The sequence below is a fragment of the Hyalella azteca genome, unplaced genomic scaffold, assembly GCF_000764305.2.
Source record: "Hyalella azteca isolate HAZT.00-mixed unplaced genomic scaffold, Hazt_2.0.2 contig10088, whole genome shotgun sequence".
NCBI lineage: Eukaryota > Metazoa > Arthropoda > Malacostraca > Amphipoda > Hyalellidae > Hyalella > Hyalella azteca.
The window spans coordinates 140,193-157,897 of NW_025940137.1; the positions used below are offsets into that span (position 1 = coordinate 140,193).

General features: G+C 37.0%; 1 protein-coding gene across 1 annotated transcript in view; it reads right to left on the minus strand.

The window, feature by feature from the left end:
* Nucleotides 1-667: 667 nt before the first annotated feature.
* The window catches only part of LOC108678875 (synapse-associated protein of 47 kDa), a 67,770-nt gene continuing 50,732 nt past the window's right edge, over nt 668-17,705 (minus strand). The window contains exons 4-7 of the mRNA XM_018167370.2: nt 11,715-11,854; nt 11,046-11,170; nt 8,540-8,683; nt 668-2,512 (exon numbers count right to left, since the gene is read on the minus strand). Coding sequence (XP_018022859.1) covers nt 2,349-2,512; nt 8,540-8,683; nt 11,046-11,170; nt 11,715-11,854 — 573 coding nt within the window. The 3' untranslated portion in view covers nt 668-2,348. The remainder of the gene's footprint in view (nt 2,513-8,539; nt 8,684-11,045; nt 11,171-11,714; nt 11,855-17,705) is intronic.

A 17,705-nucleotide genomic window follows, 5' to 3' on the forward strand; every position in this document is an offset into this window, starting at 1 on the left:
TTGATTGGTCGCATGAAAAATATATTCGCCCTGCGACGAAAAATTTTTATAAGCCCTTCTACTAAATAATGAAAACATGACACTGCTACCCACTCAATCAGCCCTTGAAATAAATTATCCCACTTAATATCAACTGCCTCTCGACATCAATCTTCTACCACTTTAATTATTACTGAAATTCATGTAAACAGCTCCATTTCTTATTTTTTTAATACATTAACCCTGCGTTAAATTAGCTGCCTGATAATAATACCAAAACTTTGTTCAATTTTCTACGACTGCAAATAACGCGACCTCTTCGACCAGCGACCGGTAAACCTGCCAACAAAATCTCTTAAGTTAACGAGAAAACAAATTCTTAATAATTAAATTATTCAATGAATAACACTGCATTAATAAATTAATTGACGTCATTAATGCCCAACTACGTTCTTTGGTTAATAACTATTTTACCCATCATTAAATGTCCAACTATGTATTTTAATTAATAAATATTTTACCCATGGAATCCAGACAGATATTAATGTAATATTTGGAAAATGTCAAGTTTATGAATTTGTGAATGATGAATCAGAGACTTGTAGAAAGTTGAAGTCTGCAGGAGGAAGGCAATTGACATGCCAGAGTTGAGCTGTACGCCAATCACTCATAATTATTAATTATTATTATTAATTAAAATTATTATTAATTATAATTATTAATAATTGTTATTCGATCACTTCACTCGCAAAGAACTGTCATAAATAAAAAATTCAATAGAAAAATTCTCAATGAAAATATCGTGATTTTCTTAACCATTTAATTGTTTAATAGTTAATTTACGATTGAAAAGAATCAAATGATTTCATAAAACGCTCTTTATTTAATGGATACCATTTGATGGAGACTCGAGGAAGGCAGGCATGATTTTAGTTATGAAACCGAAAAAGAACGACAAATTCTGGAATGGAATAAGAATATGTAAAATTCACAGCAGTCCACCGAGAGGAACACAAAACCCTCCAACAAATTCTAAATACTGAGTTTATGATAAAATCGAGATTATTTTCACTTGGTGTACTCGCTGCAACATTTCTTTACTTCAGAGAATTGGTGAGCGCAGTTTTTTCGTTCCCATTGTAGAATCCTACTGTAAATTATTCTTAATAATCGGACTCATTATTCAGCAGAAACTTGAACCCTATACCCTGACGAACGATCGTACAGAAATGAAGAAAAGAAAAGATCAACATCCGATTAGGAATCCGATTTATAATGCCCATGAAAATTAAACTTCCGACCAATATACTTCCTCATGGTTCTCTACCTGTTGCCTTTATATTTGGCTAAATATTTAACATAAGAAAACAGTAACGTGTGAACCAACAAACAGTCGACAGCGATTTTTCCATGATCGAGAGTGCGACTCATGTGCATTGTACATATCTTGAGAACCAGTAAAAAATATCTCCCTGCACAACAAAATATACCGCAATTTTAACGTGAAAAGTAATTAACGACCTTAGATTATAATGAAAAATTTCCCGAGCGCAGACGACGTAAGTTATCAAAGTTTTTTCGACAACGCCCAACTCAAATACTTCAAAGGCTTAAAAATAAATTACTATTATTAATCATATTTTTTAATGTATCTTCCTGCAAACGGAAAACCCCATTTTTAACAACGAGTTCACTATTTCTAACAAGATTTTTTGATCGCTTCGAACAATACAGTAGTAAATAATAAGTCCAGCTAGGAAAAATTCAAAAATTATAAATGAGCTAAATATAAACAAAATAACGAACACTGGGAAATTGGGATACTAATTGTTCGACTCTTGGGGCTTGTCGATAAATAAACTGTGGTAAACGATGCGATAATGTCGATAAATGCGATAACTGTGACACTGAACTGCGATAATGTCGATAAATGATCTGCGGTGAACGACCTGGCTAGCAGAAATATAAAAAAAAGATTGAATTATTGCACGTTTGCCCAAAAATATAGGAAAATAAGATACAATAATCACACATATGATCTAAAATAATACTAACTATAATTCTCGCAGGTTTACCAGAATGTTCAAAATTGTTTCTTCCGTTGGTTTTCTCAACATAAAATAAATCAAGACACAGAAATTATCGCAGGTCGCTGGTATCCTCTTACTGAACGTAAAATAAAGCAAGATACAGAAATTATCGCAGATCGCTGGTATCCTCTTACTGAACGTAAAATAAAGCAAGATACAGAAATTATCGCAGGTCGCTGGTATCCTCTTACTGAACAAAAAATAAAGCAAGACACAGAAATTATCGCGGATCGCTGGTATCCTCTTACTGAACGTAAAATAAAGCGTAAAATAAAGAAATTATCGCAGATCGCTGGTATCGTCGTCCTCTGCATCGATCATGTTCTGTATCTCTTCCTCCCACTGGTCGTCCCCCTTGGAGGGCTTAGCGCCCCCGCCCTCCACCACCTCGAACCCCCCCAGCTCCTCCCGCAGCTCTGCTTCCCAGTCTTCTTCCCCTTTGTCTGCAACAAATTAAACAATCAGTAAAAGCGCAAAACACATAGATTAAATACACGAGTACAATGATAAAATATTACTAACTTTTATTAATAAAAACTATCACTAAAATTATAATACAAATAAATGAATTACACGAGTACAATGCTACGAACTCTTATTAATAATATCCATTCCTAAAAGCTTAATACAAATACATGAACTACACGAGTACAATGCTTAAAGATTACTAACTATTATTGCTAATAACCATCTGTAAAAGCTTAACGAAAATACACGACCTACACAGTACAATGCTAAAATATTACAAACTATTGTTACTAATAACCATCACTAAAAGCTTAACACAAATACACGAACTACACGAGTGTGCAATGCTAGCAAATATGACCTAGCAAAAGTAGTGATGATACGCGCCTGTTATTGAATATTGTGAATAAAAATGGAACAAAACTCATGCTTGTACACCAGTCGATAATAAATTGAAAATTTGTAAATGATAAATATTCAGCAAATAAAAACAAAGCAGACTGTACACAAGATGTATAAATATATAGATATGCGTGATGTGAAATTTGTCTATAAATTTCAGTGTATAGTGTTAGGAACATGCTGGTGTTAATTTTTGTATGTCTTCTCTTTTCAGGTGATAATTTAGTTGAATAAAGCTACATTCTAGCCAACCTTTGTTTGAGACCTACAAGACTTTGAGGTTCATTACAATGCGTTAAATAATTACAAGTGGAAAAATAATCAACAAATAAAACTTTTGGCTGGCCTAATGGATGTCATCAAAGTACGACAGCAGAAATATTTCATTTTACTTTGTTTCATAATTAATAATCTGAAACATGATGCATACCTGGGGCTTAATTAAAATGCGTGCCTGCCTGCACACGGGACAGCGGAGAGCTTTGATCTCCATACGTATTATGCGAGATAAATAAAATCAGCTTGCGTCTTAACTTTGTCTTGTGATAATTACCATTATTCGAAACCATTAATAACTTGGTGCCGTAAATCACGGTGCATACATGTTCTTATAGTCAAAGAACTTATACAGGACTATAAGTCCTATAAGGTCTTATACATGACTTATAGACCAGCTGGGCCTATACTTTCAAAAAAAGTTAGGAGATCGTAAGTTCATCAGCCAATCATTGACGGCCTTTCAAGCAAAATCCACCAATCACAGACAAGAAAATAGAGCGCAAGTACTTATGTTCACTTAGCGAGTTTTGAGAGTATGGCCCCTGTAACCTTCGTTACTTTGTTAGAATCTGACTGTTAGAGATCAATAATTATACGCTGTGATGCGGTATAGGGTAGGTTTCCACCTAATATTACTGATGATTCCACATCAAGTAGAACGAATATTCAACGCTTCAAATTCAGGGTAACTAATACACAAACTTAGGGTATGAACGGTAAGGGAGTATAATGAATGCAGTAGAGCAAGTTTCTAATGATTTCCACTCAGTTCAGTCTGATCTGATTTTTAACTAAAAAATTATACAGTGCAATAAGATCGGAAGATCAAAGTCTCTGGTATCAACAAAAAAAAAAAAAAACCTTCAGAAGCGTGACCAATACAAAACATAATAACAGGACGCAAGCAAAATAATAATGCTACCATTGCGAGACCTAAACTGAGATAAGCGAGTGAAAGAAATGAATCAGCTATGAGGAAGACATGATAATAATTGGAGACACGACCACGAACAAAAGACGGTTTAAGAAAGAGGCTAGAATAATTGAGATATAAAGTGACAAATTCAATAGTGAAATGGTAAAGAAAAAACTGCGAGAAGTGTGTAAATCTGATGAAGTAATAGCAGCATTGAAAAATGTAGAAGGAAAGAAGCAGCATCCAACCAGTAAAAACAGGAGCATGCGATAGTAAACTGTAGAAAGCTGGCAGGAGGTAAGGGAGGGCAAAAAAGCAGTGAAGGGAGCAAAATAGCGTGAAGGATGAATAAGTAGGTGTAGGTTGCAGCAATACTGCAATATGCAATAGCTCGGGATGAGGAACTAGCAATACAAGACGGAGAACTAGAGGTAGCACTAATTGGAGGCAACATAGAAGTGCTGGCGTGAAAAATGACAGTTACTAAAGAACAGTCACTGGTGAGTTAAGAACAGCAGTAACTCAAGTCGAAGTATTAATGAATAGACCGGAGCTGTTTTAAATGAAAAGGAATAGCAGCAAGGAAACAGAGGCAGCCTAACAGAAGTAGGAGCAGGAGATAAACGAAGCAGTAATTCAAGTAGCGGTAATAGAATATCACTACAGAAGTAGCAGCAGCAAGGACAGAAGTAGCAGCAGCAGGGACAGAAAAAGTAGCAGCAGTAGTAACAGAAGTAGCAGTAGGGACAGAAGTAGCAGTATGGACAGAAGTAGCAGTAGGGACAGAAGTAGCAGTAGTAACAGTAGTAGCAGTAGAAGTATAGTACTGACCGCCAGCGTGTCCAAGTCTCCATTAAGCGTATGGCCGGGAGACTATGAAGCTTTAACCTAAGGGACATACAAAGAACGCTGTGGTTAATGCAGCTCAAGAAGCCAGACCAAACCAAATACGCAGTCAGGGCTTAAGGTGCTTCTAGACGATGACAGTAGTGGCGGCAAGTACAACTTACGTATAGTAACCGCCACTATTTACCGTGATATTGGCCTCGTGTATAGGCGCTACTGGCCAAGAAAGGACCAAGTAACAACCCTTTAAACGAGGACAGTAGCATGATAATTAATGACGGTTGTACTGGCCAGTACAAGTGAAAGTTTTACTGGCCGCAATTAGAGGCCTCATATATAAGCACCTTTAATCACAAGTGTTAGCGAGACTTAACCTTCTACTGCCCAACTTATATTCAAGTCCCGCAGGATTATTATTTAAATTGAAAGTGTTACGTTTGAAAGAAAGATCGAGAAAGTTTGATCAAGCGAGCACAGCTCATTCAAACTCGAACTCAGTCGAGGTTTGCTTAATCTAACAGTTTCTAGCAAAGTAGTGAGATTTATGATAGAGAATATAAAAAGATCGTACATAAAAAAGTGAACTTTTCGACATATATGTCCTTTCATCTGTCATCACAACGCTGTCTGGTCAGGTAAAAATGCGGAGCAGAGATACGTACGAAAATTTAGTGATTTATGATTAATAAAGTTCTTGGATTATGACATAAGTTCTTGGAATGTGTGCATTGTTCTTGGAATATGACCCACTCATTTCTTCGAGTGTACAATTCTAGTAGAAATATCATATTGAGAAGAGAATGAAGCGGCAATGCTAGGCAGTAGAAGGTTAAGTGTTTTGAAATAGATTAAAATTTGTCATGAGAGACAATTGCCGAAAAAATCTTCATAAGACGAGCGAAAATTTGTTAAGGACAAATAGAAAAGAAACGAGATTATCCAAAGAAGTAGAAAAGACGAAGTCAGAGGCAATAAAAAACAAGAACAATCATGAGTTAACGGACGAAATGAGAAAATAAAGCAAAATTTTATAACATTGGGAAAAAACATTACAGGAAATCAGAAGATGCATAACGGAAAAATATAAAACTGGGAATATTTACAAAGAAATAAACAGTTTTCTTTGGCTAGTGAAAGAAAACTTCATGTATATCTTCGTCGTTTGCCTATCAAAGGTCAGCTTCAATCTAAATTGCATATTCACAAATAATTTCGAAAGAGAAAATGTCCAAACTATTCCAACATGAAAGCCAAAATACTAGTCCAGGGTTGCCAGACAGGGAGGCAAGAAAAAACGGCCAAATCTGCTCACAAAAAAGGCCAAGACAGACCAAAATTCTATAATTATTAGTGAAGATGTGATTGTTGGTGCAATAATTCTATTTATATGGGTTTTGATACCTTAAAATACAATAAATGTAAGGTGTCATAGATTTCTGCCGGCCAATGCAATTGAAAAAAGTACAAATCGCATAAATTGATGGGAAAAAACGAATAAATTGTCTGGTAAACCGAGTCATGGATTACCAAGGATTGCGGAATTTGATCCAAATAAAGTAAATTTCAAATATAGGACAGGATTTTAGAATTAAAATCATTTGGAAGTTTTATGAGATACGCATGATGGTTTACGGCAAGCCAAGATACTTTAGGTACGCAGGATTTACAAAGAGCAATGCGAAGAAAATTATTTCCGGAATTTACATAAATCAAAAACATGAAAATTTTAATGATGACGTTGGTAGACATCAACAATATTTGATCACCGAATAATATGAGCAGCTAAGGCAGAAATGGACGGCGTTATTTGAATGCTCATATTCACTATACACTAACAATATCACATGACATCATACAGCAAACACAGCATAATTTTGCTATTATTTACAGAAAGATTCATCGGTGTCTTGGATTCATTTGCTTGAAGATTTTCAAACTTTAAATATTGTAATTAATTTTTAGACACATGCAGGACGCGTGCAAAAATAATGCGTGAATACAAAGATAAGTCATGCAGGTTATTAAATATTCATTCAAACAGCAAGTTTATTCAAAGATACATATTGAAGCCGAAGCAGCGTAGCGGGGAACAAGATATACCAAAACTTTGCACCATAAAAAGTGATGGTGGTCTAAAAACACCTCAAAAAATAAGGCTTGAAATTCTTTTTAGTCAAGTCCGAGTAATTCAAATTTTAATATAAGGCAGTGAGCAACAAAAAGATTAAACCGATAATCGCTACTTGAAACCTCGAGGCGTGACCACGAGCAATATTTAGCAGTCAATATTAAACGCAATACGCACTCAAAAAAATAAATAGGTCATGTTGTCCAAACTTTGACATACTTTCGCGACGTAGCATTGATACGCCTTTTTGCCAGGCAGAAGTGGGTCATCACAATAAGGATAGTGATGAACAGTGATGCCGCCCACGCACTATCAAGATAGTGATGGTCCACACAATGGCAAGAAGTGCATCTCGATTTGGACAAAATCTCCCTATCTCTCTGAGTGTTGACGGGAATAGATGATGAATGAACGGTTTACCTGCTATGCCACTTTAAATATAACTCGGAATAAAGCATTGCTATTATCTTATCGCTTAAAAGCCTCACTACAATTACTCGACGAAGTGAAGGTTTTAATATTAATCACTTATTCGTTTAAGTGCGACAATAACAGACAAGTTCTAATAACATTTGCCCAGACAAACTGAGCGCTTTTCATTTTTTTTTTGCTCACGCAATTTATGACATGTTCTTTTTTGAACTGTCAACATTTGATCTTTGAACTTGTAGAACTAAATAAGTTTTCGATGAAGTAGTTTATAATATGCGACGTATAACCGAAATAGACAGGTTTCGCATTTCACAGGGCAAGCGTTATGCATGCAATTAAAAGCCCCATCCAGTCATTATTTAAAGTTTGTGTCATAAATTCGGTTTCAGAAACAATTTATGAATTCTTTGAGTGTCCTGTGGCTCGGCCTGCATGCTGCTTGCCATTTCAAAATAGAATACGGATCGCTTGACCACTGAGTACAATTTTTAAACAGAGTGCGAGTGCATTTTCATCAGTGATTTCCCTGCATCTCATGACGCTAAGTATTACATTCGAACTGCACGGTGTCACATAAATTTTAAATCCAGAGCACAAGTGCTGTTAGGTATTACATTCGAACTGCACGATACCATATAATTTTTGAATCCAGAGCATAAGTTCTGTTAGGTATTACGTTTGAACTGCACAGTGCCATATAATTTTTGAATCCAGAGCACAAGTGCTGTTAGGTATTACATTCGAGCTGCACGATGCCATATAAATTTTTACTCCAGAGTACAAGTGCTGCTACGTATTAAATTCGAACAGCATGACCCCATATAATTTTTAAAACCAAAGCACGAGTGTTGTTTTCAGACAGTTATTTGTACAGAATTTCTACGAAACGCCGGCGATTACCTTCGGCCTGCGTTACGCTGGAAATTTTTAAAACCAATGCACAAGTGCTGTTTTCACACACTTCTTTGTACAGAATTTCTACCAAACGCCAGCGATTACCTTCGGCCTGCGTGATGGTGGACACGCCGCGTTTAACGTCTTCCAAGTCTTGGCTGGACGGCTGGAAAGTTTCCGACACAAACTCGTGACTGTCAGCGGCGGCAACTTCTGGCGCCGCGTCTACAGGAGGCTCGGGCGCGGGGACTAGCGGGGGAGTGGGGTTAGCAGAGGAGGGGTAATAAACTAAATAATTGATAAAATTATGTCTTAATGCTTCAGAGTGATGAAATAAAGAAATGATGTGTTGATGTTTAGAAGTGATAAAAATAAAGAAATGATGTGTTGATGTTTGAAGCTAATAAAATAAACAAATGATGTGTTGATGTTTGAAGCTTATAAAATAAACAAATTATGTGTTGATGTTTGAAGGTGATAAAATAAACAAATGATGATGTTTAAAAGTGATAAAATAAACAAATGATGTGTTGATGTTTCAGAGTAATATATTAAAAAATTATGTGTTGATGCTTCATTATAAAGAGGTAATAAAGTAAGATTATGAAGCAAGCTAGTAAGGAAACGAAGGATAAAATAAAAACAGGGTCAAGGTACAGAGGGCAATATGTGGTAAATATTCAAATTATTTGAATTAGTAATAGTCGAATATTTTTGATCAGTTGAAATGACAATTCAACTGAAGAAAAATACGCAGCAGCCGAATCTAAATATTAAGAAATAATAAGCTATAATTTTAGAGTATGCCCTTGGAAATGGACAACGGGAAACAAGGATAAGTAAAACCAATTCCATGCTGCTTGGAATTTAATTGTAAAGGGAGAGTATAAGTTCTCAATATAGAGGAAAAATAATATATAAAGATGATCAATAAAGGATAATAATAATAATATAAAGAGGATCAATAAAGGTTAATAACAATATAAAGAGGATCAATAAAGGATAAAAATAATGTATAAAGATGATCAATAAAGGTTAATAACAATATAAAGAGGATCAATAAAGGATAAAAATAATGTATAAAGATGATTAATAAAGGTTAATAATAATATAAAGAGGATCAATATAAAGGAAAGACCAAGAGCAGACAATACCGAAATGAACGCTCAATGTAACGGCAAAAAATATATACTATTTTTCTTTGAGACAGTCATGCACGGAATAACTAATTAATGTCAAAGGCTGAATTAAATAGCTTTATTTAGAGCAAAAATCACGTACAAGTTACTGTGGATATTTTCAAACTGTAGAAATAGAATACGTTTTTTATGGCTAGATTTTATCGGCATAAAAATGCATTCAAGATTCTTCATTAATGTCACATGCACAAAGCACATTTAGCACCAATGAAACATTTCAATGGGAATTACATGCAAATGAGGTTGTAGGCATTATAAACATTTATGGACGTATAAGGCATGAAACATTTTAAAATGAGAATTCGGGGATAGGTTATTATAAGGATATTTAACATTAAACTAAATAAAGTAATAAAATAAAGTGATGGTAAAGCATATAAAGTGACCGGTCAATGAGTTGTGGAAGAGAAAATTCGAGCCCAATGAGAATCGACCAAAAATTCTAGGATATAAATATTTTAGAAAGACGTTCACTTGGAACGTCTTACTTGGAACGAGTAACACTATGAATCCCAGTAAAACTAATACTCAGTAAACCTATCGCTCACGATTACTGTACAGACTTTGTTGACATCACCAGCAACCATTGATGACATGAAGACAATACGATAAATAAGAATGTGCAAAGAAATGGGGTGACGAGGCTGGCTCCAAACTTTCAGGTGACATATCGACTAAACTTTGGTAACCTAGCTTAATTATGGGGATTCAATTGCATTTGAAAAACTTTTTTCTTCAATAATGCAAAAGAAGAATTGAGAATGGACTTTGACGGCGCTTGCCACGACGCCTTTATTAGATAATTGGGAGATTTAAAAACAATTTAAGGCTCCAATTTAGGTGGAGAAACAATAACCAACCCGTGAAAATTTTTCCTTTATTTACAGGCTTTGAGAAAAAATTGGAACCTTGTTTTCAGATTTTAATAAAAGAAGCCAAAAAATAAATACGCAACGAAGACATTGAATAGTTGTCGAAATTTTTGGAGAGATCGAATGCGCTAAACAAAATATAGCAAAAACAAATTCAACAAAACAACAACGGAAGCGGGAACCAGCCAAAATAAAAGAACATCAACCTGGACATGATCAACAAGCAATTATCCACCAATTCCTATTCAGAGTCAAAGATTTATGGCGACTTTAACATATGTCCTGATATGTTGGGAGTGAACCACTTCAATCAAGGACGTAAAGGCTTGCAGGTCGCACTTAAATATTCACTTGCATTACGCACTAAAATTTCCGATTGCAGAGCAAATAAATTTTCGATTGCAGAGCAAATAAATTTTCGATTGCAGTGCAAATAAATTTTCGATTGCAGTGCAAATAAATTTCCGATTGCAGAGCAAATGAATTTTCGATTGCAGAGCAAATAAAGAAAATAAAAACCGTTGCAGTGAGTGGACTCACCTTTGTTTGGTGCGTCGTTGGCGTTAGGAGCGTCTCCATCTTGCTCCATGGAGGACAGCTCCGTGCTCTGCCTGATGAGCCCGACGCGGTAGAAGTAGTTACGCCAGAACACCTCCTCGCTCACGCTGCCATACAATTCATTGTCAGTGGTGATGAATGATGTCCACGCAATTCATTATTAGTATAGTGATGAACAGTGATGTTGTCCACGCACCATCAGGGTAGTGATGAATAGTGATGTCCACGCACTTCATTATTAGTATAGTGATGAATAGTGATGAATATTGTCCACGCACTTCATTATTAGTACACGGTAGTGATGAACAGTGATGTTGTCCACGCACCATCAGGATAGTGATGAATATTGATGTCGTCCACACACTTCATTATTAGTATACGGTAGTGATGAATAGTGATGTCGTCCGATCACTGTCACTGTGACATCACTCACACTCTACATGACACATGGCACTTGCACCCGGCACTCCGCATAACACGCAGCACTTCACACTCCGCATTGCATGCAGCCCTTCACACTTTAGGCACTCACACTTTAGGCACTCACACTTTAGCCACTCACACTTTAGGCACTCACACTTTAGGCCCTCACACTCTAGGCACTCCACTTTAGGCACTCACACTTTAGGCACTCACACTTTAGGCACTCACACTTTAGGCACGAGCTCGAAGCGCATCTTGTCGAGGTTGGGGTCGGCGGCTAGGGTGGCCTGCGCTACGGGCAGGAATTGGTCCAAGTCGAACTCGAAGATCACGCCCGTGGGAGGGTTGCGTACGAAGTTCTTTCTCTCCTGCACATAACGCATTTGCGTTAGCGGGGCCACGTATAGCTTCGTATACTGATTTCTTGTCATTATTTCGAAATTTGTTACAATGTAAGGTCAGTAATATATGTACAATGAGCATAGAAATGTGCTAAATGAGTGTGAATCTAAATACAGTATAGCGTGCCGCTCAGTGATAGTGAAAATCAACTGTAGAGATAATTTTGCACATTAGATAAATAATAAAATAATGCGTGCATCAAATACGTAATGCAATTGATTCATTAGTATTAGTCTACGTCATGCTAGGTATTTTATAAAGGGAATATTTCCCCATTGAAACAAAGTTTTATGTTCATCGACATTTTTTTTAATTGGATCATTTCATTATTTTTAAGCATATTTTACTAGAATTAGTCCTTCAAGAAATACGTTCCGCAACAGCCCAATCACCTTCAACGTGTCAAAAAGTAAACTTTAATAATATATTTAGAACTGGAAAAATCGAATAGTTAATAATAAACACTCAACGAAAAGCATACGTAAATGAAGTGAATTATTGGTGTTGACTCAGGACCAAAATTGTACACTATTTCGCTGTAAACAAATTTTTTGAGACGAAATATCCACATTTCCGAGGATAAATAACAGTAAAACATTTACCAGTAGAAACGGGCGCAGCAGCACCAGCGAGATATCGGTAATCAATACTCGATTAATTTCACAGTATCGGTATAAATATTAACGTTGGTCTAAGACGCTGATAAATAATTTATGGGCAGAATCATCAGGACTTGATATGAGCTACATAATGTAGACAGTCAGGCAAACCAACCATTATTATTAATATTATCATTATAAGTATTATTTTTATAAGAAGCGATTACAATTTCTTAATTTTGATTTTACTTTAATTATCGTGATGTCTCGTTCAATCAGAAATTCAAGGGGAACGTTACATATTGAGGGAACTAAGTAAAAATCTGAAGTGGGCTCAAAACAAAAACAGAACAACAGAACGAAACCATATAAACACGATGATGTACAACAGTCGAAGGCACCACGACAAATACCATAGAAACATACCAGCACATACTTAATACCAACCAAAGGAGCAGAATGTCAGCCTGACAAGCTACAACCTCTTAGCACTACATGTAATTAATATTTCGCAAGTCTGTACGTATTACAAAGCATTCTCGAGGCCTTCCTAACACACCTCATCTAAAATGATAAGGAAGGTAAAATGAGACTGAATCCTTGCGTGAAATGTACCAACTCGGGTAATTACCTAGAGCTATTTAATATTTTAGAGTAACTTCACTGTTAGAGAAATTACCGTTAACGGTATTACCGGCGTTTCAGTGGCCGGTCGGCACGTGAAAAGAAACACCGTGTCGCCGTTTTTACTCTAATTTAACACTAGAAATCCGTAAAACATCTGATAAAAACGGCGAAACAGTTTATTTTCACGAGTCGACCGGCCACTAGAACGCCAGTGGGACCGTTTTTACACCGTTTTTAGCGCATTTTCTCATTTATGGAAAAAATGCACTATTGTGCTCGCCATGTCCGTCTGTCTGTCTGTCCGTCCGTCCGTGACCTCAAGTTTTCGTTGATGAGAAAATGCGCTCTCTGTCACTCACTGCTGTGAGTACTGAGTTATGTTTTTTCTAACAGTGTTGCTCACAAGATCGAGTATCTCTGTCGTCCGGTAGGTAATTCAAGTTAAATAAAGCCCGTCATAATGCCGAGCCTGGTACAAAGCCGCAATTTATGGCCGCCCAGACCCAAACAAATGACCGCAGAGCAACAGAGTTACTGCGGTATTTGTAGGGTTGTCTTGCTGCCTCTTACATGTCATCATAATGATATAGTCATCATTATCATTAGTGTACGTCAGCAGGTGTGTCTTGCTTCCTCTTACATGCATCGTAATGATAGTCATCATTATCATTAGTGTACGTAGGTTTGTGCTGTAGATGCGGCCTCTTACATGCATCGTAATGATAGTCATCATTATCATTAGGGTACGTAGGTTTGTGCTGTAGTTGCGGCCTCTTACATGCATTGTAATCATAGTCAACAATATCACTGGTGTACGTAAGCAGCTTTGTGTTGCAGTTGCAGTCTCTTATTTTACATGCATCCTAATCATAGTTAAAATAATCACTGGTGTACGTAAGTAGGTTTGTGCTGCAGTTGCGGCCTCTTACATGCATCATAATCAAAGAATAATCACTTGTTTCAGTAAGTAGTTTTGTGTTGCAGTTGCGGGCCTCTACATGCATCAAAATCATAGAATAATGACAGGTGTACGTAAGTAGGTTTGTGCTGTAGTTGCGAGCTCTTAAATGCATCATACCGTAATCAAAGAATAATAACTTGTGTACGTAAGCAGGTTTGATCACGGCGCTGAAAGGTTACGCGGTTAAAGATTCATGTGCAATGCTTCAGTTATGGTCGAATTGAGAAGGTTCGTGCATCACAATTAAATTTGCCTGGAATCATTTCTTCGATATTCTCTTACCCTATGAAAATAGTTACGAAAAACATGTAAATATGCAACCAAGTTAGCTTACGGGGACCCAAATTATATATGTTCACACATCAGCAACACCAATAATTTAAAAATTAGTCATTGATTAAATTTTCTATGAATATATTCCTTATAAATTTTACTTAGCATCTTGAAGCCAAGTCCGCCAATTAATTGCACGGAATTAAAATATCGTCAAAAGTATTCCTAAGAAAGAGGAAAAAATCAATTAAGCGCACAGATTAACTTAAGTAACTTAACTTTCCTAGTCTAGGAAAATAACTTTTTCGGTTTATTCCGCCCGCGCAGAGAACCACTCTAGGAACTTCCAAGATTATCCCTCACGGCCTCCTACCCATCTGCCTAGAAAAAGACTTGAGTTCGCATCATCTTTTATCAACGATTTCCTACCTCATTACCAAACAAACATTTCTCGTAATAAAACGGGTGATGTTTCTGTTCAAAGTTTGTAAGGAGATGGCAAGTTTATTTATCCAGTTCAAATAAATGTTGAATCAAAATTTTACCAACCTTAGTGGTGTTACTTAATGCGCCACGGTTAAAAAAAGTTTTCTTTGGGATTAATTGGAATATCTTGTTTCTACCAAAAAAAAAAACAACAATATAAATCAAGGAAATTTAGATAATGTTTGATTTGTAATAAACTAAAATTTTATTTTTCCAAACATTGAACATAAAGGAGTTTGTCACCGTCAAGCAGACCTGAAAATTCTTTATAATTGGGAGAATAGGAAGGAATTGGCAGAAGGAATGGGATCAAAAATTGAAATTTGATTTTCCATGATGATTAATTGATTTTGGTAAATTGATTAAAATTATGACTGGTAATATCGATACGGTTGTACATATTGCACAATCGCTTTTTCTAAAAAAATATGTATGAACAGCCTAAGCTATAGCTAATTAACTTGAAAAAGTTCTACTCCGAAGGTGATTCGATTGGCAGACCGTAGGTATTTATTTTCAACAACCTATCACAATTGGCAATCCATGTAGGTATAACGTTATTAAAACTTTAGCAAATTCGTCACCGAAAGCAGCTAGGGATTAATACTAATTATCAAAAAGAAATCAGATTACACCGAAATGAATGACCGCGCAGCAGTAGGTTCGATGACATTTGAATTAATTATTCAGATATACCGGTAATTGAATTCTAATTGAAGCTCTGGAGACAGCAAAGAACCAACAACTCGAGGGCAGAAACTTCGTTGGCAATGACCAGCATAATGACCACCCAGGGTTGGTATTATTATGAATAAAAGCCAGGATATTAACAATGCGAACAATAAAAAAAAAATTTGACAATGTCTAAGATGCGACGTGAAAAAAAAAACAGATATGATCGTTAAGAAGGCACAGTCAGTCGTTAAATCGACCTACAATAGGAAAAAAAATTGTTATGCGACTCGTTATATGAATATTCTATTTGAGAGGTGGAAAGAAATCACAGTATAGTTCAACCAACTCCTGGAAACAGTAGTAAACAGTAGTCAACAGTAGTCAACCAACTCCTGGAAAAATTTTACGGAATGAAGAGTCGAGTACGTCTCAAAGGAGCTGTACGGCCCCTGCCGTACAGCTCCTTTGAGGTACAGGTACAGCGTACCTAAATAAATCGACTGGAGAATGGCTTTACGAAAAATATTTGGGCGATATCGCCACTAAAATTTCATTGAGTCGCACAGGCGGAATTCGTAACCGCGTATGACTGTCCAAAAAATTCAAAAATAACAGCCAAGTATAAATAAATTCAATAAATTAATTAGACAATCCAAACAGCTTTGTGACTAAAACTATTAAGGCTAGGTTTTCATCACATTAACCAACGACAGCGATGTTTATATACAGTGGGGGGAAATAAATATTCGTACACTTGAAAAATCGTATTTTAATGTATGTAAGTACACAAACTGAACAGGAGAAGTGATTTATATTATGTATAGAGGCGCATTGTAAGTTTGTGTACTTACATACATTAAAATACGATTTTTCAAGTGTACGAATATTTTTTTCCCCCACTGTAGATCAATACGGATAAATATATTCTCAACCCAGAAAATGAAACTACATCAGAGTATTTTGCAAACGAGGTCATAGTACCCGGTACTCGTACAAAGAACTGATACGTTATAGCAACACAAAATCAACGTATAAGTCGAGAGAAAGCTCATCCAACACGCCAGAAAGCATAATTGTATGCCATGTTCGACATGTTGCTGGTATTTATGTAGCCGCATTAATGGTTCAAGTTGCAAGACTTGGATCACAGAAACTTGGAAGAAGGCGGGTCAAGAGATTACTTCTGATATTTGATCGCCAGTTGAGTTCATGACATTTTAGTCATGAATAGAAATTGACAGAAAAATTCTGAATTATGATATAATTGTCATTCCTTCTGATCATTTACATAGGAAAGTTAAGGGAAGTAGAAGCACTATTCATTATAGAAAGGAATGGATTGATTTTCTGTCAGAAATGACAGAAAAAATAAGTGAAGAAATTCATGGAGACGCCGGTACCCTCCACCCACCGTGACGAGGGAGAGGATAGTATCCACCGTAGCGAGGGAGAGGATAGTGTCCTTCACCCACCGTAGCGAGGGAGAGGATAGACATCCTTCACCCACCGTAGCGAGGGAGAGGATAGTATCCTTCACCCACCGTAGCGAGGGAGAGGATAGTATCCTTCACCCACCGTAGCGAGGGAGAGGATAGTATCCTTCACCCACCGTAGCGAGGGAGAGGATAGGCACCCTTCACCCACCGTAGCGAGGGAGAGGATAGTATCCTTCACCCACCGTAGCGAGGAAGAGGATAGTATCCTTCACCCACCGTAGCAAGGGAGAGGATGGTATCCTTCACCCACCATAGCGAGGGAGATGATAGGCACCCTTCACCCACCGTGGCGAGAGAGAGGATAGTATCCTTCACCCACCGTGGCGAAGGAGAGGATAGTATCCTTCACCCACCGTAGCGAGGGAGAGGATAGTACTCTTCACCCACCGTAGCGATGGAGATAGTATCCTTCACCCACCGTAGCGAGGGAGAGGATAGTATCCTTCACCCACCGTGGCGAGGGGGATGATAGTATCCTTCACCCACAGTAGCGAGGGGGATGATAGTATCCTTCACCCACCGTACGAGGGAGAGGATAGTATCCTTCACCCACCGTACGAGGGAGAGGATAGTATCCTTCACCCACCATAGCGAGGGAGATAGTATCCTTCACCCACCGTAGCGAGGGAGAGGATAGACACCCTTCACCCACCGTAGCGAGGGAGAGGATAGTATCCTTCACCCACCGTGGCGAGGGAGA